General features: G+C 60.7%; 2 protein-coding genes across 2 annotated transcripts; both read left to right on the forward strand.

Annotated features, from left to right (window-relative positions):
• Positions 1 to 464: 464 nt before the first annotated feature.
• On the forward strand, positions 465 to 16,382 carry ASTL (astacin like metalloendopeptidase). Its single transcript, XM_029072980.2, has 12 exons — positions 465 to 591; positions 2,198 to 2,323; positions 5,548 to 5,609; positions 7,730 to 7,820; positions 8,890 to 9,007; positions 9,512 to 9,693; positions 9,976 to 10,057; positions 10,730 to 10,878; positions 10,987 to 14,088; positions 14,913 to 15,041; positions 15,508 to 15,635; positions 16,225 to 16,382. Exons 1-12 carry the CDS (start codon positions 534 to 536, stop codon positions 16,303 to 16,305), a joined length of 4,308 nt encoding a protein of 1,435 aa, XP_028928813.1. The 5' UTR covers positions 465 to 533; the 3' UTR covers positions 16,306 to 16,382.
• A 3,606-nt stretch (positions 16,383 to 19,988) lies between these two features.
• On the forward strand, positions 19,989 to 22,674 carry ADRA2B (adrenoceptor alpha 2B). Its single transcript, XM_001514881.4, has one exon. It carries the CDS (start codon positions 19,992 to 19,994, stop codon positions 21,444 to 21,446), a length of 1,455 nt encoding a protein of 484 aa, XP_001514931.3. The 5' UTR covers positions 19,989 to 19,991; the 3' UTR covers positions 21,447 to 22,674.
• Positions 22,675 to 23,826: the final 1,152 nt, after the last annotated feature.

Genomic DNA, 23,826 nt, shown 5'->3' on the forward strand with positions numbered 1-23,826 from the left:
GTAATCGAGTCACATAAAAATCTCTGTTCCCCAAGGGACTCAGAGTCCGACGAAGAGGGGGACCAGGGATTGAATCCCCACTTTACAGATGAGGAAAGCGAGGCACAGAGAAGTTAAGTGATTTGCCCAAAGTCACAAACAGGCAAGTGGTGGAACCAGAATTAGAATTTAGGTCTTCTGGCCACTCAGCCCTACTAGAAGCCAGTGAGTATCCGCCACAGGACAGCTTTCTGGCCCCAGCAGGTGCTCAGTAAATGCCCGGGGAGCCCTGAACCAAGTCCCTTCAACAATGGATGAGCCTGAAGTCTGTTTGGGTTTAAAGACCTATAATCTGGAGATCCTATTCAGGTGAGCAGCCCAGGCTCCCTTTAACTAACGGTCTGGGGGGGGGGGGGGGGGAGGGGGCGTGGCTTCTAAGAAGGTATTTATTTGCCCTCTTCCGCCTTCCCTCCTTGCTTGCTGGGTGGGGCCTCGGAGAAGGACGGGAGAGCTGGTCCTGGAGGGCTCTGGGTGGTTGGGCACCTCTCCCCAGGATGGGAGGTGTCTCCTGCTCTGGGCCTTTGGTGCTGGGCCTGCTCCAGTTTTTAGGAGGTAATTTCTGCTGCCCATCTGATCCTCAGATGTGTCTGCCCTTCCCCCCCGGGCTTAACAGTGGGGTTGGTGGGGCACCAGGGCCCCTGGAGGGCTGAAAGTGCTTCAGAGATATGTTCATATGGGTTGGGCTCACGGGCTAGAGGCAGAAGGATCTGAATCGATCTGAGTAGCAGCGAGTTGGATCCCTCCCAGGGTTTGCAGTCAGTGTGAGGCAGGGTCGACCCCTTGGAGGGAGGCCCCACATAGCCGTGGGCCTGTTCTGCTTTAGCCAGGACCCCCAGACCACTCTCTTTCTTTCTAAGAGCCTGCGAGCGTGGGCAGGACGAGCAAAGCTTTTCGTACAGGAGAAAAGCTGTTGAGATCTTGTGACAGAAGCATCAGGGAACCAACCCAGAGGCTTGTGTCCTCTGTCTGCTTCTCTGACCAGGGAGGGAAGGAAACTTCTTGCAGCTCAGAGGTAGAAAGATTGAACACTGTGAGGCAGGTGACCATGTCCTACCCTTCTCTCTTTGTGTTTTGGAAGTAGGGAGTAGTGGGTGGGTGGATATCTTCAGGGCTCTGGGGGATGTTCTGGGGAGGTTTTCGGTGGTATTTGTTAAGCACTTACTCTGGGTCAAGCACTGCTCTATGCACTGGAGTAGACACAAGTCAATTAGATCCAATTCCCCCCTCCAGAGACCTGGGCCAGAGCTTTGCATCAACAGAGTTGACTGAAGTTGCTCAGGGGGAGTTTATGCAGGTATGGGTGAGCATGCACATGTTTGTTTCTCAGGATTAGCCCCTGAAGGCAGAGCTCGTACCTCCTTTTGAGCCCTGTCAACACTGTGTGTGAGAAGGTGCTTCATGACTGCCCGAGACTCATAAACCTGCAACTGCCCTGCCTCTTCTGCCCAGAGTGGCTGCTGGGCAGGTGTTCCCAGGCCTCTCTGAGCTCTGGATGGGCGGACGACACCTACCGCTCTCTGTCCGAGGAGCTGGGGGACTTAATCTGGGTCAGAACACCCGGTTGTGGCTTCTGAACAGACGGATCCACGTCTGGGGAAGGTGTAGGCTCCCAGTTGAGCTGCGTTCTGGCCTGAAGACCAGATGGCTGGAGAAGATCAAGAATCATCATAATAATTGTGGTATTTGAGTGCTTACTACGTGCTAGGCACTGTACTAAGCACTGGGGGGGCATATAAGCAAAAAGGGTTGGACAAGGTCCTCGTCCCATTCTATGCTCACAATCCCCATTTTATACATGAGGTAACTGAGGCATAGAAAAGTAAAGCGACTAGTCCAAGGTTACACAATGGGCAGTGGTGGAGCCAGAAATAGAACCCGTGACTTCCCGAATCCCAGGCCTGTGCTCTATCCGCTTGGCCAGGTGGCTTCCAACCCAGAATTTGCTATTAATATTATTAGTATTTTTTATATCAAGTGCTGGGGTAGCTACAAGTCAATCATGTCAGACACAGTCTAAGTAGGAGGGAGGAAAGAGGGGCTGGGGGCCCCTGGGAAAGCTGAAGGTCTCTTGGGGAGAGACTAGGGTCTGTGGTGCTGTCAGTTGTCTCTCCTGTGGGATTGACCCCAGCTGGGCATTTTGAGACTATGATTGTAACAGGTGTGGCCCTGGCAGAGCTGCTGACTGCGACCCCATCAAGAGACAGTGCCACCGGGCTCCTGGGAGACCCCACAGTCAGTGGGACGCTGGACCCCCGTGACTGGGACATTCCCGCTATCAACCATGGTGAGACTCTCCGTGTTCGGGTGCGGCTGGGGGGAGGTGGGCTTCATGTGCCGTGCCGTGGGCTGCAGCTGATAGCCCGGGAGGGGGTGGGGCAGAGAAACAGGCCCTGTCCGACGGTAGTCTCCATATTGTCCTGAGGTCTTCGGAGAGAACAGTAGAGCTAGAAGATCCCATCCTTGCCGTGAAATGGCTTACCCTGAAATGGGGAGACAGGCACCAAATAAATTACAGATAGATGAGAATTTAAAGGTGAATATGTGGCTCCATAAATGCTCAGTAGCGTATTTCTGATAATTATGGGATTTGTTAAGCCTCAAGCACTGTTCTAAGTAGATACGTCAGTCAGGTCAGACACAGTCCCTGTCCCACACTGGACTCACAGTATAAGTAAACAAGCGCTCTGAGTAGCGGCGGGTGTGGAGATAGTAGTTGCCCTAGGGAGAAGACGTGGGTCGAGGGAGGAGAGGGAGCTTTCAGATAAGCTTTGGAGACGAGGCTCTTTTGTGTTTGTACTGTTGGTAGAAATCCAGGTGGCGGGCTGACCTAAGCTACTTCAAATCCATTCTGTCCTGCCTTGTGCACCCCAGCTGAGAAGACAACCAGTAACGGCCTCCTCCCTCCCCTCCCACCCATCAATCACTCGTATTTACCAAGCCCTTACCGAGTTCAGATCGAGGGTCCTTGCTCCCAACATGCTTTCTGTGTGCTGAGCCAGGAGAGATCACCTACAGCTGTGTCTTCATTATATTTCCCACCCGCCACCCCCCCCCCCCCCACTCCACCCCACCCTCCCTCCTTAACCTCCCCACTCCTCCATGTTACTCTCTGGGAACCAGCCCCGGCTTTCTTCCGCACAGATGAGGAGACTCTATCCCTCCCACCCTCCGGGAGGGAAAGAGAAAAGCAGCGATAGCATGAGGCCTCCATAAAACCCTAGCAAGATTGGGGGCTGCTCTAGAGGCAGCTGTGACTGCATGTGTGTCCCGAACTCTGAACCATGAGGAGACTCAAATTCTGCTTCTCTAGCTATGGTCCCCAGCTGAATTTGTCTTATATATTTCTCCTTATCTTGTGTACTTGCGAGCTATTTTTTCATCACTCTTTGTGTCTGCCTCCTTTCCTCTCTCCCGTTGTATTTTCTAAGATTGTGAGCCCCAAGAGGGCCGGGGACCGTGTCTATATCTCATCTATGCATTTTCCAGGTGCTTAGCACAGTGCTCTGCACTCAGTAAGTGCATAATGAATACTATTGCTACTTATCCACTTGGCAACATGACTTCTCCTCCTTTGTTGACTCCGGTGCCTACTGGCCCCACTAATTAATCCATACCTTTAACTCTCTCCTTTAATCCCCATCACCTGCCCATTACCCCCATCTTGCCACCTACTTTAACAAAGTTGACACCATCCCCTCTTACTTTTCTTGTTCTCCAGCCTGCTTATGAAATCTACCCCTGTACTTGTACCTGCGATCCCACCCCTGCTCACCTTCTAGAAATCCTTGTACCTCTCTTCTTCCCCTCCTGGGTGCCTTCTCTCTCTCTCTCAATCTCTAACTCAATCTCTCTCAGGGCTCCTTTCTCTCTCTGCCTTCCAACATGCCCACATCTTCCCTGTGATCCCACTGCTGCCCACAATTTTTACATCTCTTAGCTTCCTCTTCTGTACGAATGCCTCAGACAGCTTATATCTTCCTGCTGCCTTCCCTTCTTTCCCTCTAACTCCCTTTTTGAACAACTACAATTTTGCTTCCATCTCCCTGACTCCAACTGAACTCACACTCCAAGGTCACCAATGATGCCCTCTTTGACCCATATAATGAATGGGCTCTACTCTATCCTAATCCTTCTAAGCTTTGCACATGGCTTTAACTTCAAGGACCACCCCCTTCTCCTGGAAACACTAACCCTGCTTTCATCAACAGTTCCTTCCTGGTTCCTTCTCTTCTCTGGCCACTCCTTCTCAGTCTCCCTTTCACCCTGCTATCTTTAGGCGTCCCTCAAAACTCACTCTGAATCCTCTTTTCAATTTGCACTCACTTTACTAGGGACCTCATCTAACTCTCCTGGCTTCCACTGCACCCTCATGTAGATCATTTCCAAATCTTCTTCACAATCCCCATCCTTCCCCCTCCTCTGAAATCTTGCTATCTTTCAAAGGGTTGGAATTGAGAGAGGCATGAACAAGACAGAGTAAGCGGGTTGGCTTGAGAGGAACAGCGTATGTGCTGGGGTTTAATTGGAGAAGAGGAACGAGAGCTGATTTCATTTCTTGAAGTCAGTGATGCGGCGAGGACTGGGTTGGAGGTTTTTAAGGGGTAGGGAGAAAAATGCAGAATGGCATTTTAGAAAAATGAGCTGGGCAGTAAGATGAAATATGGGTTGGAGAAGGGGGAGACTGTAGCCAGAGGGTCAGAAGTGAGGAGATTGATGCAGTAGCCGGGACAAGATTGGAAGAGTACCCTGACCAGGGTGGGGGCCTATTGGATGGAGAAGGGGCAGATCTTGGAAGTGTATAGATGAAAAACCCACAGACTGAATATGAGAGTTGAAAGGGAGGGAGGAGTTAAGGATCGTGCCAAGATGGTAGGTGTCAAGCCCTGGAGAGAAGTGGATTTGGAAGGGAAGATGAATTCAGCTCTAGGTACTCTGAGCGTTAGATGCCATGTGATACCCAGATGGAAACGTCTCAGAGCAAGAGGCAATGGGACCTGGAGAAAAAGCTTGTGTCTGATACTTGAAACAGTGCAGAAGTCGCCTAGATAGAGGCATGAGTGCCGACTGACCTCGGACTGTGCCAGTCAATTGTATCTGTCAAACGCTTACTGTGTGCAGAGCACTGTACGGGAGAGTACGATACAACAATAGACACATTTCCTGCCCACAACACTCTTAGAGTGTAGAGACGGGGAGACAGACATTAATATAAATAAATTACATGGGTTTGGGAGAGCTGAGTGGGGCCTGCCCTGGCCCTGAGGCTCCCAGGCGGGAGCCAAGCCTGTATGCTAGTTGGCTGCGTCTTCCTGGCTCAGGGAGGGAGGTAGAGGAGGGGCAGGGCAAACAGCAGGGGCCAGCTCTCTTCTCTGGGAGATCGAGTCAGCCAGAAGCTGACGAACAGTGCTGGGCCCAGTTCTGGGGGCTCCTGAACCTGAGGACCACCATTAGGAAGGGAGGAAAGTCCATTTTTCTCATTTTTCTTTGGTTTTTTTTTCTCCTCTGTAGTATTCAACCCTGAAGAAAACCCTGAGAGTGGCTTCTTGATCGAAGGTGACATCATCAAGACGGTGAGTGTCGAGGAGAAGAGAGATGGGAATCGGAGCTGTCTGAGAAGCTGATTCTATCCACGTGCCAGGCTGGGACATTCACTGGCCTGTAATTCCCAGCTCACTTGCAGACTACCTCTTAAAGGTCACAGATCTACTAGAGATGGGCTACTCCTTTGATGCAGCGGCTCTTTGTAATGATGGGTTACAGCCCCTTGCCACCCATCCCTCAACTCTTCTGCACCTCAAGTTCCGTTTTTAAAAAATAACGCTTACTATATGCCAGGCACTGTATTGAACACCGAGGTAGGTAGAAGATAATCAGGTAAGACATAGACTGTTCCATGTGAGGCTCGGTCTTAATCCCTATTTTACGGGTGAGGTAACTGAGACACAAATAATTAGGTAACTTGCCCAAAGTCACACAGCAGATGAATGTCGGAGATTGGATTAGAACTCAGGTCTTCTGATTTCCAGGCCTGTGCTCTAGGAGTTCTAGGCAGCTGCTACCTGGTCTCAAGGAGCTGATTCCAGTCTGCCTTAAAACCTGCTATACGATCACTATAAAATGATTCGATTCCCCTGGATTAACATTATTTTATTATGTGCTTACTATGTGTCAAGCACTGTTCCAAGGACTGGGATAGATACAAGTTAGGTTAGACACAGTTTATAAAAAATCAATACTGGGATATGGGAATCTCTAACCTCAGGAAAGACCAGGCTAAAGAATTCCCTGAGCCTCTTTGCGTTGTCTTTACGTCCTTGAGTACGTAATAATAATGATGATAATAGTATTCAGCATTCCTTTTCTGCCTTCCTAACTTCCTGTTGGCATTTGATCTTCCCGGATCCATGGGTTCCCTGCCCTCTGCACTTGGGCACCCTTGTCCCCTTCCTTAGAGGATGGATTCTGTTTCCTCTAATCTTTTACTCTGTCAGACGTTCTTGCGAGGTTTGTGCTACCTGTGGTTGGCTTGTTTGCTCTCTGGCATTTCCCCTGATTTTTTAGTTGGTTTTTTAAAAATCAAATTTAAGGGCTTAATATATGTCAGGCGCTGTTCTAAGTGCCGGGGCAGATACAAGGTGATCAGGTTGGAGACAGTCCCTGTCCCACATGTAAAATCCCCATTTTACAGATGAGGTAACTGAGGCACAGAGAAGTGAAGTGACTTGCCCCAGGTCACATAGCACGCAAGTGGCAGAGCTGGGACTAGAACCCAGGTCTTTGACTCCCAGTCCCAAGCTCTATCCACTTGACCACACTGTCAACCTAGGGTTTCTACTCTGGCTACCCTGGGGTTACCTGTGGATTATGATCTTTTTAACCTCTTCTTTCCATCACTTTCCTACCTAAGTTGTAAAGCCAGGCCAGGCAAATTCAGGGATTTTAGAGGCCTCAGCCCAGCTTGGCCCTCGTTGTGGGGCAGAGGGAGAGGGTAAGGACTTGGAGGGTGAATTTCAGGGAATTGGTTTTCGGGTTTTCCCTTCCCAGGGTTTCTGCCAGCCCCGCAGGACCTCTGCAAGCAGAGAGAGAGATTTCTGGGGCTTCTCTCAAGGGAAAGTCCCAGAATGACCTCAAGCATGACTCCTGTTCCCAAACCAGGCCTGGGCAAAGACCTGGGCTTCCTTCTCTTTTTTCCCCAGGCTGGTGAGGGGTTGGGGTCAGACTGAGGGTGTCACCTCACCAGGCTGGGAGCATTTCAGTGCATGAGGTGGTCTGGGGAGGGTATGAAATAGACACTCTGACCGGCTTTCTCGCTTGGCGTCATGTGCAGCTGGGGGAGGTGCGGATGGAGAGTGGAGGAGAGGGTGGTGAAAGAGTGGAATTACGGGGCAACTCTGCTTCCCTGACCCGAGGGCACAGGGCACTGTCCCTCTTCTCCTGGCTGTCTGCTCCGCTCTCTGTTCCCCTCCACTCCTCACTCTTCCCCACCCCTGACTAGGCTCAGGTAGGTCTCTGGGCTGCAGGCGCCAGCCCTCTGAGGGCTGGCAGCCACCTGATAGGTGTCTGCTTAGGGTGAGAGGTGCTTGGCTTGCAGCGACCAGCCTAGAGGGAGTCCATTCCTGGAGCCTGGGCCATACCGAGGCTCCGCGAGGGTCTGCCTGGTTCTCACTCCCCTCTCCGTTCCTTTGTGCAGAGCCCTTTCCGGATGTATTCTGCCTTCAGCTCCAAGTGGCCAGTGAAAGATGGGATGGTGCAGATTCCCTACCGCCTGTCCGGCAAGTATGGTGAGTGAGGGAAGGTTGGAGGAGGGTCTTCCAGGAGGCAGGAGCGGGGGATGTTGGGAGCTTTGAGACCTGGGTTTTCCACCCACTTCTGGCTTTTCTTTTTAATTGGTACTTAAGCACTTTACTCTGTGCCGGGCATTGTCCTGAGGTACAAGCTAATCGGGTCGGACCCAGTCCGTGTTCCCCTAGGGGCTCAGTCTTAATCCCCATTTTACAGATGAAGTAACCGAGGCACAGAGAAGGGAAGTGACTTGCCCAGGGCACACTGCTGAGCAGTAGTAGAGCCAGGATTAGATTCCAAGTCCTCCTTTCTGATTCCCAGGCCCGCGCTGTGTCCACGAGTCCATGCTGCTCCTCAGCAGCCTTCTGTAACTTGAGGCAAACGATTTAACCAATTTGTCTGTTTCCTCATCTGTTAAATGGAGTTAATCCCTAGCCCTAAGGGAGAGGGAAAAAATGAGAGAATTGCCATGAAAGTGGCTGGAGAAAACAAAGTACCACGCACATTCTTGTTGTGATCTAAGTGGGCGGGGAACAGGGTAGCATCTATCTTTCCTCCCCCAAGCCCTGGTGGCCACCTCTCCAGATGCTTCTGCCCTTGCTCAGCATCGCTGTCCCTAGGTCTCTGAACCCCACAGCTCTCCTGCCCCGGGTTTCTGTGCTTTCCTCTCGCAGGATTTCCGTAAGCCTTGCGGGGCCTCTGCAAGCAGAGAGAGGTTTCTGGGACTCCTTTCAGGGGAAAGTCCCAGCACGGCCCTCAAGCGGGACTCCCATTCCAAAACCAGCCCAGGGCAAATAACTGGGTTCCTTCCACTTTAGCCCCAAGCTGGCAGGGGTTGGGGTCGGGTTGAGGGCCTCACCCACCAGGCTGGCAGCACTTCAGGGCATGCAATGGTCTGAAATGATCTGGGGAGGGCACGGAGTTGGCACGTTGAGGGCTTTCTCGCTTGGCGTCACGGGCAGGCGGGGCTGCAGGTGGGGAGGGGGTGAAGGAGTGGAATTGTAGGGCTCCTCGGGGCATTCCCCAGGCAGGGCTCTCCTGAACCCACTCCCCTGCCACCCTTTTCAGACCAGTCCCACCGGGCTGTCATCCTGGAGGCCTTCACCGACTTTGAGCAGTTGACTTGTGTTAGATTTGTTCCACGCACAAATGAGAGTGACTTTGTCTCCATCACACCCCTGGCTGGGTAAGTACCACCCAACAAACTGTCTGGATGGATGTGCTTCCCTTCTCTCCTGCCACCCGTCCCCTCCCCTTTCTCCCCCCCCCACCCCCCCCCCCACCTCCACATAAGACCCCTTTCCTCTAGGGGAGGGTCTGCCTCAGAATGAGAGTGACTGGCTGCTGGAGTCCAGAGCTCCCTGCCAGGAGGCCAGTGGGTGTGTGATGTTTTCTTTCATCCACTGGTCTGCCCGGGGCCCTAGCCACGTCAGGAGGCTGTATGTGGTGGGGCGCGTGGTAGATCAGAGCCAGATAGCTCCAGGAGAGCGGCTGGGATACCAGGCTCCAGTCCTGGGAAGAGGAAGGAGATGCTGCTGGCCCCGGCGGTGTGTGTGTGTGTGTGTGTGTCCCCTCCAAGTGGGGAGCCAGCGGGACCCACCTGCCTTCTCCCAGCTGGGCTGGAGGTGGGCTCTGAGGGCAGGGGCCTGGCTCGCTGACCATTGGATTCCCCCTTCTCCCTATGCCACAGGTGCTATTCCAGCGTGGGGCGCAGCGGGGGCATGCAGGTGGTCTCCTTGGCTCCGCTGTGCCTCCAGAGGGGCAAGGGCATCGTGCTGCACGAGCTTATGCACGTGATGGGCTTCTGGCACGAGCACTCACGGGCCGACCGCGATCGCTACATCGACATCTCCTGGAGTGAGATCATGCCGGGTGAGTCTGGCCTGTTGCTTCTGGTCCCCTTCCAGGCCGCCTCCCCGCCGCCAACCCCTGACCCTTGGCGGCAATAGCCTCAGTGGGCTCAGACTGCCCTTACAGAGAAGGCTGGAGTTGGGGGGGTGGGCAGGTTGAGCAAGCAACCCCGACACGCTCTCCTTAAGCAATTGTCTCAATTTCTCCAACTGTAAAGATCCCAGGCTGGGAGGGGTGGCAGGAGCAGAGGAAGGGAGACGACCCACCTGGGCCGATCTGTGCCACCCCACCGCTGTCTTTCAGGCTTCGAAATCAACTTTGTCAAATCTCAGAGCAGCAATATGGTGGTGGCCTATGACTACTCATCTGTGATGCATTATGGGAGGTGAGAACCGTCCCCGCTCTGCGCTTTTTCCCTAGGTCCCCAAAGCCCTGTCATGTAGCCTACCAGATTCACTCAAGTAACTGCTTCCACCGCATAATCCCTCTTCTCACCCCGCTTTTTGAAGTGGAAATCAAAACTCTATTTTTGCAATCCGTGACACCAGGGTAGAGAGAGGAGCTGGGCTCAGGTAACCGGATTTTCTTTGAAAAGTGCCTGTTTTGAGGACGGCTAGGGTCAGTGCTCCTCAGATGAGTGAACTCCAGGGTAGAAGGAGAGGGGTCCGGGCACAGGCTCTTGAGTGAGCAAGCAAGCAAGGGTAAGAAGAGAAGGAGGGTGCTTCCTTTGTTCTGGCATTGGGAAACGAGTACTGACGAGTGGGACAACGAGGTGAGTAAACGTTGTATCTTTGATTTTTTTTTTTTTTTTTTTTTTGTCCTCCCGGTATCGTCGTCCCCATTCCTCAGATGAGAAAACTCAGTCCCGGAGAGGTTAACCCACTTGTCTGGCAGAACAGTGAACTGGAACCAGAAGCCTGGTTCCGGGCCTTACGTCCCACCCGCTGGCTCGGGTCACCTCTCGCTCCCTGGGGTGGCTCCTGCACCTGGCCCAGCTCGGGTGCTGCTCCCTGTGCAGCCCCCACCCAGAACCCTGTCTCCCCTCTCCACCCCTCAGGTTCGCCTTCAGCGCCAGGGGCTTGCCCACCATCACGCCTCTGGCAGGGTCTGAGGTCTCCATTGGTCAGCGGCGGTACCTGAGCAGCTCCGATATCGCCAGAGTCAACCAGCTGTACACGTGCAGCCGGACCGGGTTGGAAGTGGCCGGTAGGAGGGTGGGAAAAGGAAGGAGGTGCCTTGGGGAGGGGCGGGCGGGGGGACAGCCCTGACGCCCCTCTGTCTCCCCTCCCAACCGCCGACTTGTCTTCTGCTTAGGGAACCGGCACAACGGCATCAAAAGGTCCAGGGGGCCGAGGGCCATGGACGCGGCTCTGCGTGAGAGGGGGAGGGTCCAAGCAGAGACCCCCTCCGTCACCTCCGTGGGAATCGCTGCTGACAGTAGTCTGAGCCCCTCCGGGCCAGGGGAGGGGGCTGTGACTGACAGAACCAGGGAGGGTCCTAGGGAGGAAGGGTCCACCCGGCCCCCTGCCCCGGAGAGCTCGACAGTAGAGGCAGTGGACTCCCACCTTGCTGCGCTGGGCTCCTCCCCTGCCCCCTCCTCGCCCATCGGCTTCAGCCCCGAGAGGGCTCCTGGGCCCGGCCACCTGCCCCCTGTCACCCCCACGGCTGACCCCCTGGTCCCTGGCAGTGAGGGGCTGGGGCCTGTGCTGGTCTCTGTGGAGAGCGGGGTCCCCCTCCCCTCGACTGAGGGGGCGGTCCCGGCAGAAAGAGAGGTTGGGCGGCAGACACGCCACCCCCTTTGGGGAGCAGGCCCCGCGGGCAGCTTCAGGACGACCCCTGCCCTCCCTCCAGGAGCGTTCCCTGACTCCGGGACCTCCAGTCCCTTGCAGCCCCTGGAGGGGAGCCCCCCTGCCCTGCCCCCAGGAACAAGGGGGGTGGAGACCCTGTCTCCTGGGAGTGCCTCCTTTGGGACTGGCCAGCCCTGGACCTCTGTCCCAGGGGTGGGGAGGCTCCGAAAGGGTGAAAATGGGAGCCTCTCCCACCCTTCGCCGACAGAAATCGCATCCCAAAGGGTCTCTGACCCCAGTGGCCTGGAAGAGGAAGAGGCTGGCCCCTTGGCTGCCAGCCTGTCCCTACCAGAGGGTGCAGAGGGAGTCTATACCGTAAAGCCCAGCCTGTCCCCTGAGGGTGCTGGGACCAGAGGCCCCCACGCTCCAGTGGGAGATGCCCCGGCAAGACTCCGGGGCTGGGGAGAGACCCAGAGGCGGCCTCCCCACCCCATCTCTCCTAGGTGGGAGACTCGGGTTAATCAAAGGACAGGAGCCACTCTGCTGACCTCAGGACCAAAGCTACCCCCTTGGGGGTCGGGGGTGGTCCTGGGATCAGATGGAGGGAGCTGGCCCCTCCAGCCTAAAGCTCCAGGCTCAGAAGATGGCCCCGCGTGTCACCCAGCAGGCCCAATCCTACTTCCTGGTCCTCTGAGCGGAGTCCCCGCCCCTGCCGAGACAGAGTCCCACCGCCCAGGGACGCTCCCCTCGGCCGGGACACCAGCCCCGGACAGTCTGGGAGGGACGGGGCCTACCGGCTCTCAAGAAATGGGAGGGAGGCCCAGGGCCTTCCTCTGGGGAAGAGAGGTTCCTTCCAAGGCTAGGGTGTCTGAGCCCCCAGCCCTCCGGACTGGGGCCGTACAGAGCAGCGGGCTTGTGCCCGTGGGGCCGTCGAGTCTGCGGCCCAGAGCTCCTTCCAGGCAGAAGGGAGAGTCGATCGTTCAGTTGGCTAGCGGGGCCGCTTCCTCCCTGCTGGGGGATGCCGTGGGGGGAGCGACAAGCCCTAGCAGGGAGACACGGGCCTCCCCCTCGGGCCCTCCCACGGCCGCCACGGGGAGCCCAGCCTTGCCGCCGGCCCCTCGGGCCGGAGACGGGACCCCCTTCGGCCCGGGCCGAACGGCTCCTCCGGCTCCAGAAGGCAGAGGCCTGAGGACTGTGAGCAGTTGGTTGGCACGTGCTCTGGCCAGGGAGGCCGAGGCAGAACCCGGTCCCCGGTCAGGAGTTGTGGTTGCCAGTCTCGACCCCGGACTGCCGTTCCCAGTTGTTTCCCCCAGCGTGGGGGTCGGGGAGCCGCGGGCTAGCGGGGGCCCGGCCAAGCTGAAGGCGGAGCAAAGCCGAGGTCGAGCAGAGGCCAAGGGTCCTCCCCAGGCCCCCGGCTCCTCCGGCCGAGAGCTCAGGCTTTTCCTGGGGCCCAGAACCCGGAGCCAAGGCCGCCCAGCCGCCGCCACCTCCTCGGCGGCCTCCGCCAGGGGAAGCCGGCTCCCTCACCCTATACGGCCAGCCCCAGAAGGGGATTCGAGCCGGTCTGGTGGAGGAGGCCGAGGCCCAGCCGCCGAGCTCCTTCCTGCTGGGGCTAGCCCGTCCCTGGGCGCTGTGCCCACAGCACGGGGCGGAGGCCTGCTGGCACCTGCGTACTCTCTGGGTCCATCTGCCAAAGCCCAGCTTACTGAGCGAGGGGCAGGGGGAACCCCAGGGTTCTGGGAAAGGGGACTGGCTTCCCCATTGACCCCAGGCATCCCACCAGCTTCCTCTGCCACATACTCCCCTCCAGCCCTCTTCCCCTACTCCCCCGCACCCTCGATCCTCCCAGAGACCCTACCCCTCACTAAGGCAGCTGAGTCAGCCCACGCTGCTTCTGCTTCTACAGAAGTCTCAGGGCAAAGACGACAACCGGCAGTTCTGCTCCCACTCTTCCGGGGAGGGGAGGCTCCGGGTCCCCGGGGACGGAGAACTGCTCTGCCTAGGGGTGCGGGAGTGGCTTGGAGGGCCCTAGGGGGAAGCCTAGCTGAGCAGCAGCGGGGCTTGGAGGCCGCCGAGCCTCAGACCCTTTGGGTGAGCTCCACGCGGCCAGACAAGAGGAGCCGTCCTCTTCGGCTAGAAGCCGGGCTCGGGGATAGAGTCGACGCCCCGAAACCTCCCCTTGGGGCTCCCCGGCAGTGCCCTCTTGCAGCAGGATGCCTCAACCTCTCCCTGCAAGGACAAGCTGGGCATCCGACCTCCACGGGGACCGTGGCTCCTGGAGTTCCGGGGGTGCCCCCGGGACGGACGTCTCTGTCGCATCTCCCCGGGGGCAGGGCCCACCGGGGCCCCCGGGATCCCATGCCGCCCCCAAGGTCTGAGACCCCTAAGCCCCTAGGAGTCTCTCCGACGGCTTCCCCGTGCCCGGCTAGGCTCTGCCCCCGTCTCTTGGGGTCCCCGCCCCTGACATCTGGGGGGCACCCTCTGCCTCGGGACTGGCTCTGTGACTTCGAGATTGACTTGTGTGGCTGGCAGCAGAGCGAGGCAGCGGATTCCAACTGGACACGCACCGGGCACGGCCTGGCCCGGGGAGACGGCCTCTCTGTGGAAGCTCCCTGCGCCTTCCCCGGAGGTAAGCAGGTACCCTCCTTCCCGGCCACTGATTGCCGGCATGACCTGGTGCCGCCGTGCCCTCGCCGGGAAAGCGAGCTCTTCCTCTAGACTGTAAGCTCGTCGTGCGTGGGGACTGTGTCCTAAACATAGCCATAGTGTACTCTCCGAAGCAGGGTACGGAACTCTGCCGACGGCGAGTGCTCAATCAATTTGATTGACCGACTGACTTCCTGGGACGTGCGTCTTGAAGAGATCTAAGAATTGCAATCAATCGGTCAATGGCATTTTTACTGAGTGCTTACTGTGCGCAGAGCCTGGCTGCAAGAGCCCTGGGCTCGCGGGGGCTCGGCTCCCAGCCCGCCGGGAGGCCTAGGAGTCTGTGGCGGTGCTCTAATTCAGAGCTACAACGTGGGCACTAGAGGAGGGATCTAGGTGGCAGGGAGGGGCAAGGCAAACTTTGGAGCCAGCTAGGTGTCAGCCTTAGATCCCTCCAAACTAATATGGTAGGGCTGCTATGTTCATTACCCTCTTTGACCCCCCAGACCACGGGGCCTACCAGGTGAGCGTTGACAGTGGCTCCCCAAGGGGCTCCACGAGAGTTGGGGAAGGCCCATTGCTGGCTTGTCTGAGTCGCATCCGTGGCCGGTCTGCAGACCGCAGGACTGGGTGTCATTCGTCTCATTCCAGCAGTAGAACGGTCCCCGAGAGCTCACGCCGGGCTATCGACCCCTGGCTTCCTCATTAGCGTGGCTCCCTCTGAAGTCTTTTGAGCTCGACTTCTCCGGGCAGCCTTCACGGTCTCTGGTTCTGCAAGCTCCTTCCCCTCTTCCCCCCCCATGGCAGGACACCACCTCTCCCTGAGGAACCCGGCTCCAGAGCGAAGAGCGGTCCGCCACGCTGCCCTGATCAGTCCCCTCCTCTCTGGTGCCAGATGGATCCGGTTCTGGCACGGTCCCCTGTGCCCCAACGTGGGTAGGTGTCTCTCAGAGTGGGAGTCGGAGCTAGGCGTGAGCCCGGTGGCTCCTGAGAGCTTGGGCCCAGCTCAGGAACCTTTGGGGACCTGGTTCTGGAGCCAGCGGCTGGCTTGAGGTTAAAGTTGGGGAAAATAAGTTCTCTAGGGGTTCTCTCAGCAAGCTCGGTTCTCCCCGCTCTCTTAAGTGAGGGGTAAGAGCCTGGCTCCCCGCCTTACTCTTCGGGGCTGTTGTCCCTTTGAGGGAGGTCTCTCAGCCTGTTCGACGTGACAGCTAACACGGGCTCGGGGAGGGAGGGACAGAGGGAAAGAGGTGATGAGGCCCAGGGCTGTAGCGTGAGCCTGGTGGAGAGTGGAGCAGAGCTCGGGCCTGCCTTGTCCCTCCCCAGGCAGGCGCCCGTAGACTGTTTTCCCTGCAGAACCCACCGCTTCTCAACCATTCTCCGGGCTTGGCCCTTTTCTTCCCAGGCACCGTTAATCTGTACCTCCGCTTTAAATCTCTCCCTGGCTGGCACCCACTCTGGACCAGCACAGGATGTGACCGCTCGCCCTGGAATTGGGTGGAAGTGGAGTTGCTGGCCTCTCGGAAGATTCAGGTGAGAACCTTCCCTTGATGGGTGGGTGGCCCGGATGTGGCAGGCGACTCTGAAGGCCAGGGTGCCTGGCAAGAGATTAGACGTTGAGGCTTTGGGCTGGAGCTGGGATAAGATAAGACCTGGGCAGAGTTCCAGGTCCCCACTGCTTTATCCATACTCTGTTCCCTGCCTTGTCCCTCTCCCTCCCCCTTTCCCGAGTTGAGGGGGAAGGGAATCCCTTGTTATAATTAATGATGATGATTATAGTATTTAAGTGCTTACTACGCGCGCGCGTCAAGCACCGTTTTAAGCGCTGGGTGGACACAAGGTAATCAGTTTGTCCCGCCTGGGGCCTACAGTCTTAATCCCCATTTTACAGATGAGGGAACAGGCACAGAGAGGTTAAGTGACTTGCCCGAGGTCACACAGCGGACAAGTGGCGGAGCCGGCATTAGAACCCCCGTCCTCTGACTCCCAAGCCCGTGCTCTTGCCACTAGGCCACGCCGCCTCTCAACATAGAGGCTTCAGGGGTCTCCCTGATATGCCTGGCGGAGCAGGGAGGGGTCTTCTCGCCTCCCCTCACACACCCACACGTGCCTTCTCTTGCAGGTGATGGTGGAAGGAGTCATAGGCCCAGAAGAGGGTGCCTTTGTAGCCATTGACGACTTGTCTATCTGTGGCTACCACTGATCGAAGGATGGCGAGAAACCAACAGCTTCCTGAATGTCTCGCGACATCCCAAATAAACGATTACTTGGATACAGTGAGCTGCCGCGGGGCGGTGTGGAAGTATCCGTTTTTAAGGCCTGGGTGAAAGCCGACCAGCTTTCTCACTCCGGGCGGAGCGGGAACGGAGCAGAGCCGGGGAGGGCAGGCGTCTGTGTCGAAGGTGGGGGAGGTGGGGATGGGGGAGGTAAAAGGGTTGCCGTGAGGGAGAGTGGCCAGGGGCACCCGCGAGCCTTCACAGGTGGCCGCTGTCCCTTCACGAGAGAATGTCCAAATTCCCTCTTCCCCTAGAGCGCTCTTGGCTACCTCCGTGAGTGGCGGGAAAATGCCCGGCTGGGACTGCCCCTCTGCCCGGCCTTCCTTTTGCAGTGCCACTGTTGAGGTGGAGGCTGGGAGCCGCCCTCCCCCCCTCTTTCCGCTCCCCCTTCCTTATTCACCTAAGTGTCAGAGGGCATACGACACTTAGGGGAGGGGGCTGTGCTCAGCAGGCTTCTTCCTCCCCAGTGGGGTGCAGAGGTGTTCCTCTGGGCTTGGAGGATTAATATCTGAAAAGGATGCCCTGGTAGGACCCGGGACTCTAAATAGGCAGCTTGGATAATCTCATTTTTGGGCCACAGGAAGCATCAGAGAGAGTTCAGTAACGTGGCGCAGCCCGTCTGGCTCTCTGGAGGGCCCCATCCTCTAGTTCCCGGCCAGACGGGCCAGAGCTCCGCTCCCTGTCCTGCCCCCGCCGTCATCCTCCCCTTCTGCACCCTGCCCACGGGGAGTCACCTCTCGCTTGATCTCTTTTCCCCCCTCCCTCCCCAGCTGGCAGCTCCCTCTCCATTAACTTTGACCCGGGCACTGGGCCGGGCACTTGGGGAAGGACGAGGACGGCGGCCCGGATTAAAGCCCAGCCCACGGGGGCCTCGGACTAAAACCACTCTGCCAGGTTGCTTTCCTGCTTCCTGCCGACACTTCAAATTTAACACATCCGAAACAGAACTCCTTATCTTCCTGCCCTTCCCCCTGACTTTCCATGCGGTTTAGGCAGTGCCATCATCCTCCCTGTCGCACAAGCCCATAATCTTGGTGTTCTCCTCAACCCATCTCTTTCGGTTAACCCACGTATTCAATCCGTCACGGAAGCTTGACGGTTCAAACTTCAGAATATTGCTAAAAACCTCCCCTTTCCAAACCGCTTCCACGTTAATCCCAACACTTATCGATTACTGTTTCAAACTCCTCGCGCTCACCTCCCTGCCTCCTATCTCTCCTAACTCCAGTCCACGCCTCACTCTGCTGCCCGGATCATTTTTCTACAAAAATGCTCAGTCCCTGTTCCCACCGCCCCCGGCCCCACTCCTCAAGCACCTCCGGCAGTTTCCCATCCGCTTCTCCGTTAAAACAAACTCCTTACCGTCGGCTTTAAAGCACTCGATCATTTTGGCCCATACTGCTTTACCTCACCGCTTTCCTACCTGAGTCCAGCCTGCATGCTTCACTCCTCCGATGCCAACCTACTCGCCGTTACCCCTACCCCGTCGACCTCTCGCCCACGTCCCGCCTCTGGTCCGGGACGACCTCCCTCTTCGTATCCGACAATCGGTCCTTTCCCCCACCCCTTCAGAGCCTTATCCAAGGCACATCGACGCCGAGAGGCCTTCTCTGACTAAGCCGTTTCCTCTTCTCCCACTCCCTTCAGCCTCACCCTTGCTCTTTGACGTGTTTCCTCTATTCATTCCTCCCTCAGCCCCACGCCACTTAGCTACGTATCTGTACCATTTATTTATGTCAGTGTCTGTCTCCCCCTCGACCGTACGCTCACTGGGGTCAGGGAACACGTCTACCGCCTCTGTTGCACCGTACTCTCCCAAGTGTCCGGTCACAATAAGCGCTCAGTAAGTACGACTGAAAGCGGGCCCGAGCCGCCGGTGGGATGACGTAAATAGGATTTTGGGCCTGGGTTCGGCGAGAGTCTGCTCCCCGCTGCTGGGACCTACTGAGAAAAAAGAAACGGGTCCGGTGTGGGGGTGGGAAGGCAAGGGTGGGTCAAGAGAGATCTCAGCTCCCGCTTTCTCCTCAAATTGGACGGGGACGTGGCCAGGGAGGTGGGTCGCACGTAGCACAGGTCCACTCGCTCTTCCTTACGGTCGCCCCTCATCCCCCACCCCGCTCTGGGGAGCCCGTGCCCGGCGGCTCACCGTCTCATTTCTTCTTAACCAGGTGGCAGTGGGGAGCGGGACTGCGGCTATCGCCTCGGTCGCGGTGCGCTTCTCCCAGTGCTCAGTACGGTGATCTGCCCACCCGAGTGCTCGGTAAAAACCGCCGCGGTACTGAGTGGGTCCCTCCTTTCCAAAAGACGGCGAAACGCCGAGCGGCGGGAGGGGGCCGGGGCGCGGAGGATAAAGGAGCAGCCGCCCTGGGGGGCTCCGGCTCCCACCGCCCACCTCCGTTTAAGGGGCCCGGGGCAGCAGCCGGAGACTGAGACGGGGTCGGTGGGGGGGGATGTAGGAGCTGGGTGCGGGACTCAAGCTCCCGCCTTCCCGCTCCGCGGAGGGCACGCCCGCGCGTGCGGCGGGGAAGGCCGGCTGCGCGGCCCCGCCCTGGCGCCCCGGGGGTAAACTGAGGCGGGACGCGTGGTGGGGGATCCGGAGGCGGCGGAGGGCGCCGGGGACCGGCCCCGGGGGACGGGCGAGAACCTCCGCCCCCGCGGCGGGCGACCCCCTCCCGGCCCCGCCCGTCCCGCTCCATCCCGGGCCTGAGACCGCCCCCCCGGAGCCGTCGGGTCCCCCCTCCGAAAAGGGCGGGGCGAGGAGGCCGGGCCGGGGAGACCTCGGAGGGAGGGAGGGGGCTCGGCCGCCCCCCTTCCCAGTCTTCCATCCGCTGGCCCCCATCCCATCCCATCCCATCCCATCCCATCCCATCCCATCCCACCCCATCCCATCCCCTTCCCCCCTCGACCCCGCCCGCCTGTCCGTCGGTCCGCCCGTCGGTCCCTCCCCTCCTCGGTCCCTCCCCTCCCCTCCCGTCGCCTCCTCCCCGTCCCTCCGCGCCCAGCCGAGCCGCCTCCCCGCTCGCCTGCCCGGCTGGCCGGAGCCGGGGGAGCCGGGGGAGCCGGGCGGTGGGGGGAGGTGGATCTTGCGGGCTTTGCGGGCTGCGGGAGGGCGCGCGTGTGTGTCGGCGTCCCTTGCGGCGCCGCCCCCGGCCCCCTCCGCCCCCCTCGGGCCGCCGGCCGAGGAGAGCCCCGGCCGGGGCCCGGCGGCGGCGGCGTGCGGGCCGGGAGCGGGGGAAGGCGGCCGCTGCAACTTGGCTAAACTTCCCCGGCGAGAAGCGGACGGAGACCCCCGGCCCGCGTCCGCGCCCCGCGGGGTGATGTAGGGCGGCGGCGGCCGGCCGCGGCCCCTCTCCCGGCCACCCGGGCTCCGTCGCCCCCCGCCCCGGGGGTCGGTCCTCCCGGGGCTCCGGCGGGCGACGCCCCCTCCTCCTCCGTCGCCCCCGGGCCCGGCGGCCATGGGACCCGCGCTCCTCCCCCGGCCCCGGGCCGCCCCCGGCCCGTCCCCGCGGGCCCCCGCCTAGTCCCCGGGCCGCCGCCTCCGGGAAGGCCGCCGGCCGGGCCGCCCCCCCCCCCCCCGCCCCCCTCCCCGCTCCCCCGGCCGGGGTCGGGAGCCATGGCCCCGGACCCCTACTCGGCGCAGGCCACGGCGGCCATCGCGGCCGTCATCACCTTCCTCATCCTCTTCACCATCTTCGGCAACGCCCTGGTCATCGTGGCCGTGCTGACCAGCCGCTCGCTGCGGGCCCCCCAGAACCTGTTCCTGGTGTCGCTGGCCGCGGCCGACATCCTGGTGGCCACGCTCATCATCCCCTTCTCGCTGGCCAACGAGCTGCTGGGCTACTGGTACTTCCGACACACCTGGTGCGAGGTGTACCTGGCGCTGGACGTGCTCTTCTGCACCTCGTCCATCGTGCACCTGTGCGCCATCAGCCTGGACCGCTACTGGTCGGTCAGCCGGGCCCTGGAGTACAACTCCAAGCGGACCCCGCGGCGGATCAAGGCCGCCATCCTCACCGTCTGGCTCATCGCGGCCTTCATCTCGCTGCCCCCGCTCGTCTACAAGGGGGACAAGGGCCCGCGGGTGCCCGGCCGGCCGCAGTGCAAGCTCAACGACGAGGCCTGGTACATCCTGGCGTCCAGCATCGGCTCCTTCTTCGCCCCCTGCCTCATCATGATCCTCGTCTACCTGCGCATCTACTTCATCGCCAAGCGCCGCAACCGGCCCGGCCCGCGGGCCGGGCGGCCTCCCGCCGACGGGCCCCCCGCCCACGGGCCCCCCGGGGCGGGCTCGGACGGGGCCCCCGGGACCGGCTCGGACGGGGCCCCCGGGGCCGGCTCGGACGGGCCCCCCGCCGACGGGCCCCTCGGCCGGCCCGACCCTCCGCCCGCCCCGGACCCCGAGACCCTGGAGCCCAACGGGCGGCCCGCCATCCCGGAGGACGGGGAGGCAGAGAAGGGGCGGCGGCCCCCCGACCCCCGACCCCCGGCCCCCCCTCCCGCCCGGACCTTCCCGCTCAGCCCCGAAGGTGGGGGGCAGGAGGGCGGGGGCCGCCAGCCGCCTCCCCCGGGGGCCGAGGAGGAGGAGGAGGAGGAGGAGGAGGAGGAGGAGAGGGAGGAAGGTCCAGAGATGGGGGAGATGGAGGAGGAGGAGGAGGAGGAGGAAGGGCAGCCCGCGGGGCGTCCGGCCCGCTCCTCGCCCTCCTCCCCCGCACCCCCGCGGGGCGCCCCGCCGCTGACCACCGGCCCGGGCCGGGCCGCGGCCTCCCCCCGGGGCCGGCCGCCCTGGAGGCGTCGGACCCAGCTCAACCGGGAGAAGCGCTTCACCTTCGTGCTGGCCGTGGTCATCGGCGTCTTCGTCCTCTGCTGGTTCCCCTTCTTCTTCAGCTACAGCCTGGGCGCCGTCTGCCCCCAGCGCTGCAAGGTCCCCCACGGCCTCTTCCAGTTCTTCTTCTGGATCGGCTACTGCAACAGCTCCCTCAACCCCGTCATCTACACCGTCTTCAACCAGGACTTCCGCAAAGCGTTCCGCCGGATCCTCTGCCGCCAGCCCACCCCGACCGCCTGGTGAGCCGGGGCCGCCCCCCGCCCCGACGGCCCCGGCCTCCGGGCGGCCCCGCCGGGGAGCCGTCGGTGGACGCCCCGTCGGACCCTCCCCGCCCTTATTTATTCGCCGTCGGTCCGGGGAGAGAGGGGGGCGCGCTTCTGGGGACGTGAGGGTGTGTTCGTGGGGTGCCACCCGACCCCAGGTCTCCGCCTGGGCCCCTCGGCCCCGCGGTGCCGTCGGCGCCCTCCCCCTCCTCCGCCCTGCCCTCTTCCCCTCCTTCGGGTCCTTCCCGGAAAAGAGCCCCGGATCTGACCGTCCGACTCCCTCGCCTCCCTGGAGAGGGCCTGGGCGAGTGGATCGCGCGGCCCGTCGAAGGGATCCGGGGGCCCGGCCTCGGTTTCCCGGCCCCCCCTCCCTCCCTCCCTCCCCCCGCGCCTCGTCCCCGCCAGCGAGGGCGACAGAAGCGCGGGCCCCCTCCCGGCCCCGGCCCGGCCCGCCGCAAGACGAAAGACTTGAAGGACTCGGCCGGGGCGGCGGGCAGAGGGGAAGGGATGTTCCCCGGGGGCGGCGGGCCAGCCGGCGCGCTCTCACTGCTCCCCATTTGCCACCCCGACCGGGCTCCGGGCCGCTCGATCCTCTCGGCCTCAAACTGGAAGCGAGGGAGGGAGAGGAGCGGATGGCACTGAACTCGCTTCCCCGGGGGCGGGGGGGCTTGGACTATCATCCCGCACGACCCCCCCGCCTGACATTTCACCTGCCACGCCGTCCGAGTCGCTCCCCCGCCCCGGCTCCCTTCCCCGGGCATCGGATAATCCCTCTGTCATCAACCGGGCGAGTGCCTCTCCCCGAGATGCTAAAAATACCTAGACGGTGGGCAGGCGAGGAGACGACGGGCCGCCGGGCGGACACGCATGGCTTCGGAGGCTGGCCGCCGGGCCGGGAGCCATGCGCCGGCCGGAGGGCCGGGAAGAAGCCTCCCCCGTCCCACAGCCCGGCCCTGGGACAGAGCTGGGCCCGGGCACCGGCCTGATGGGGGTCTCGGATGTCGTGGGGGAAGCGCAGGCCTGACCGGGTCTCAGAAGCCGTGAGGGGACGTGCCTCCCGCGCTGGAGGGGCCGGGGGTTGCCAAGAGCGGCGTTTCCCGCTCTGGGGGGCGGTTGAGGGGTCTCTCTGGTGACGGGCCCTGTCAGAGGACTCCCAGGAGAATGCCACTTGCCCTGATACCAACTCTCGGGGAATGGGGACTCGCCCCCCCCCCCACCCCCCGACCCCCGTCGCCCCTTCCCCAGCCCCCCTCTCCTCCCCAGAACTGCGGCTGCTACTAAGGGAATGGAGCTTCAGGGATGGCAGCCCGGATGGGCAGAGCTGGCTATGGGGCAGGGTCGGTGGGTCACCGGCCCGCGGGTCCGAGGAGGGGCCGCCCGGGTAGGGCGAGGGCCGGAGAGGAGGCCCAGCGGCCCGGCCCAGCGACGGACGAACTCTGGGGCCCGGCGGCTGCGGGGAGGGGCGCGGGGTGGTGGGAGGGGAGGTGCGCTGCTGGCCGGTGGGCTCCGTTACGAGAGGGCGTGTTGGTAGCGGGGGCTCAGGAGTTTCTCGGAAGCCCAAGCCGTTTTAACAATAAAGCATATTTTGTCATAAGCTAGCCGTGGGCTCGGTGTTCGAGGGATTGCCGGTTAAGCGGTTCCCACCTCATCTTCCTCCAGGCCCCGCCGCTCAACAGCCCGGGGCCTAGTCCTCTGGATCCGGGAACCCTCTCCCCCGGGGGGAATCTCCTGGGGCACGGGCCAGAGGGAAGGTCAGAGTCTGGCTTCTCGGCCGCAGGACCAAACTGGGAGCACGGATGCGGGGAGCGAAGCCCCCTCGAATCTCACGTGCCCTCAGACACCACGCGGGGAACACCGACCCGGTCGGATCCCGGAGGCCGTCGGATGCCGTGCGGGGAAAGCCGGTCCGATCGGATCTCGGGCGCCTTGGGGGAGGCGCGGGCCTGACCGGGTCTCAGAAGCTGTGAGGGGAACGTGCCTCCCGCGCTGGAGGGGCCGGGCGGGGTCGCCAAGAGCAGCATTTCCCGCTCTGGGGGCGGTTGAGGGGTCTCTCTGGTGATGGGCCCGGTCAGACGACTCCCGGGAGAATGACACTTGCCCTGACACCAAAGGGCTGAGGGGAGGAATCCATCGATCAGTTGTATTTATTGAGCACTTAACGGAGGGCAGAGCACCGTACTAAGCGCCTGGGGGAGTATGATGCATCATCTCCAACTGTGCCCCCCCCAACCCCCGACTCTGGGGTCCCCTCTCAGTTGCGGGAACAGGGGCTGCTCACTGACCACCCACTCTGTATCAGTGTACTTCCTGGCCAAAGGGAATGTGCATTCCCCGAAGCACTCCGTATGTGTGTGTGTGTG

The sequence above is a fragment of the Ornithorhynchus anatinus genome, chromosome 10 (genome assembly GCF_004115215.2).
Source record: "Ornithorhynchus anatinus isolate Pmale09 chromosome 10, mOrnAna1.pri.v4, whole genome shotgun sequence".
Taxonomy (NCBI): domain Eukaryota; kingdom Metazoa; phylum Chordata; class Mammalia; order Monotremata; family Ornithorhynchidae; genus Ornithorhynchus; species Ornithorhynchus anatinus.

Bases quoted from the DNA above. Each gene is read 5' to 3' on its own strand.
- ASTL (XM_029072980.2), top strand. From the start codon at position 534: ATGGGAGGTGTCTCCTGCTCTGGGCCTTTGGTGCTGGGCCTGCTCCAG. The intron at 2,324-5,547 runs GTGAGACTCTCC...TCTCCTCTGTAG, and splicing joins CATTCCCGCTATCAACCATG to TATTCAACCCTGAAGAAAAC. The intron at 9,694-9,975 runs GTGAGTCTGGCC...GCTGTCTTTCAG, and splicing joins CTGGAGTGAGATCATGCCGG to GCTTCGAAATCAACTTTGTC.
- ADRA2B (XM_001514881.4), top strand. From the start codon at position 19,992: ATGGCCCCGGACCCCTACTCGGCGCAGGCCACGGCGGCCATCGCGGCC.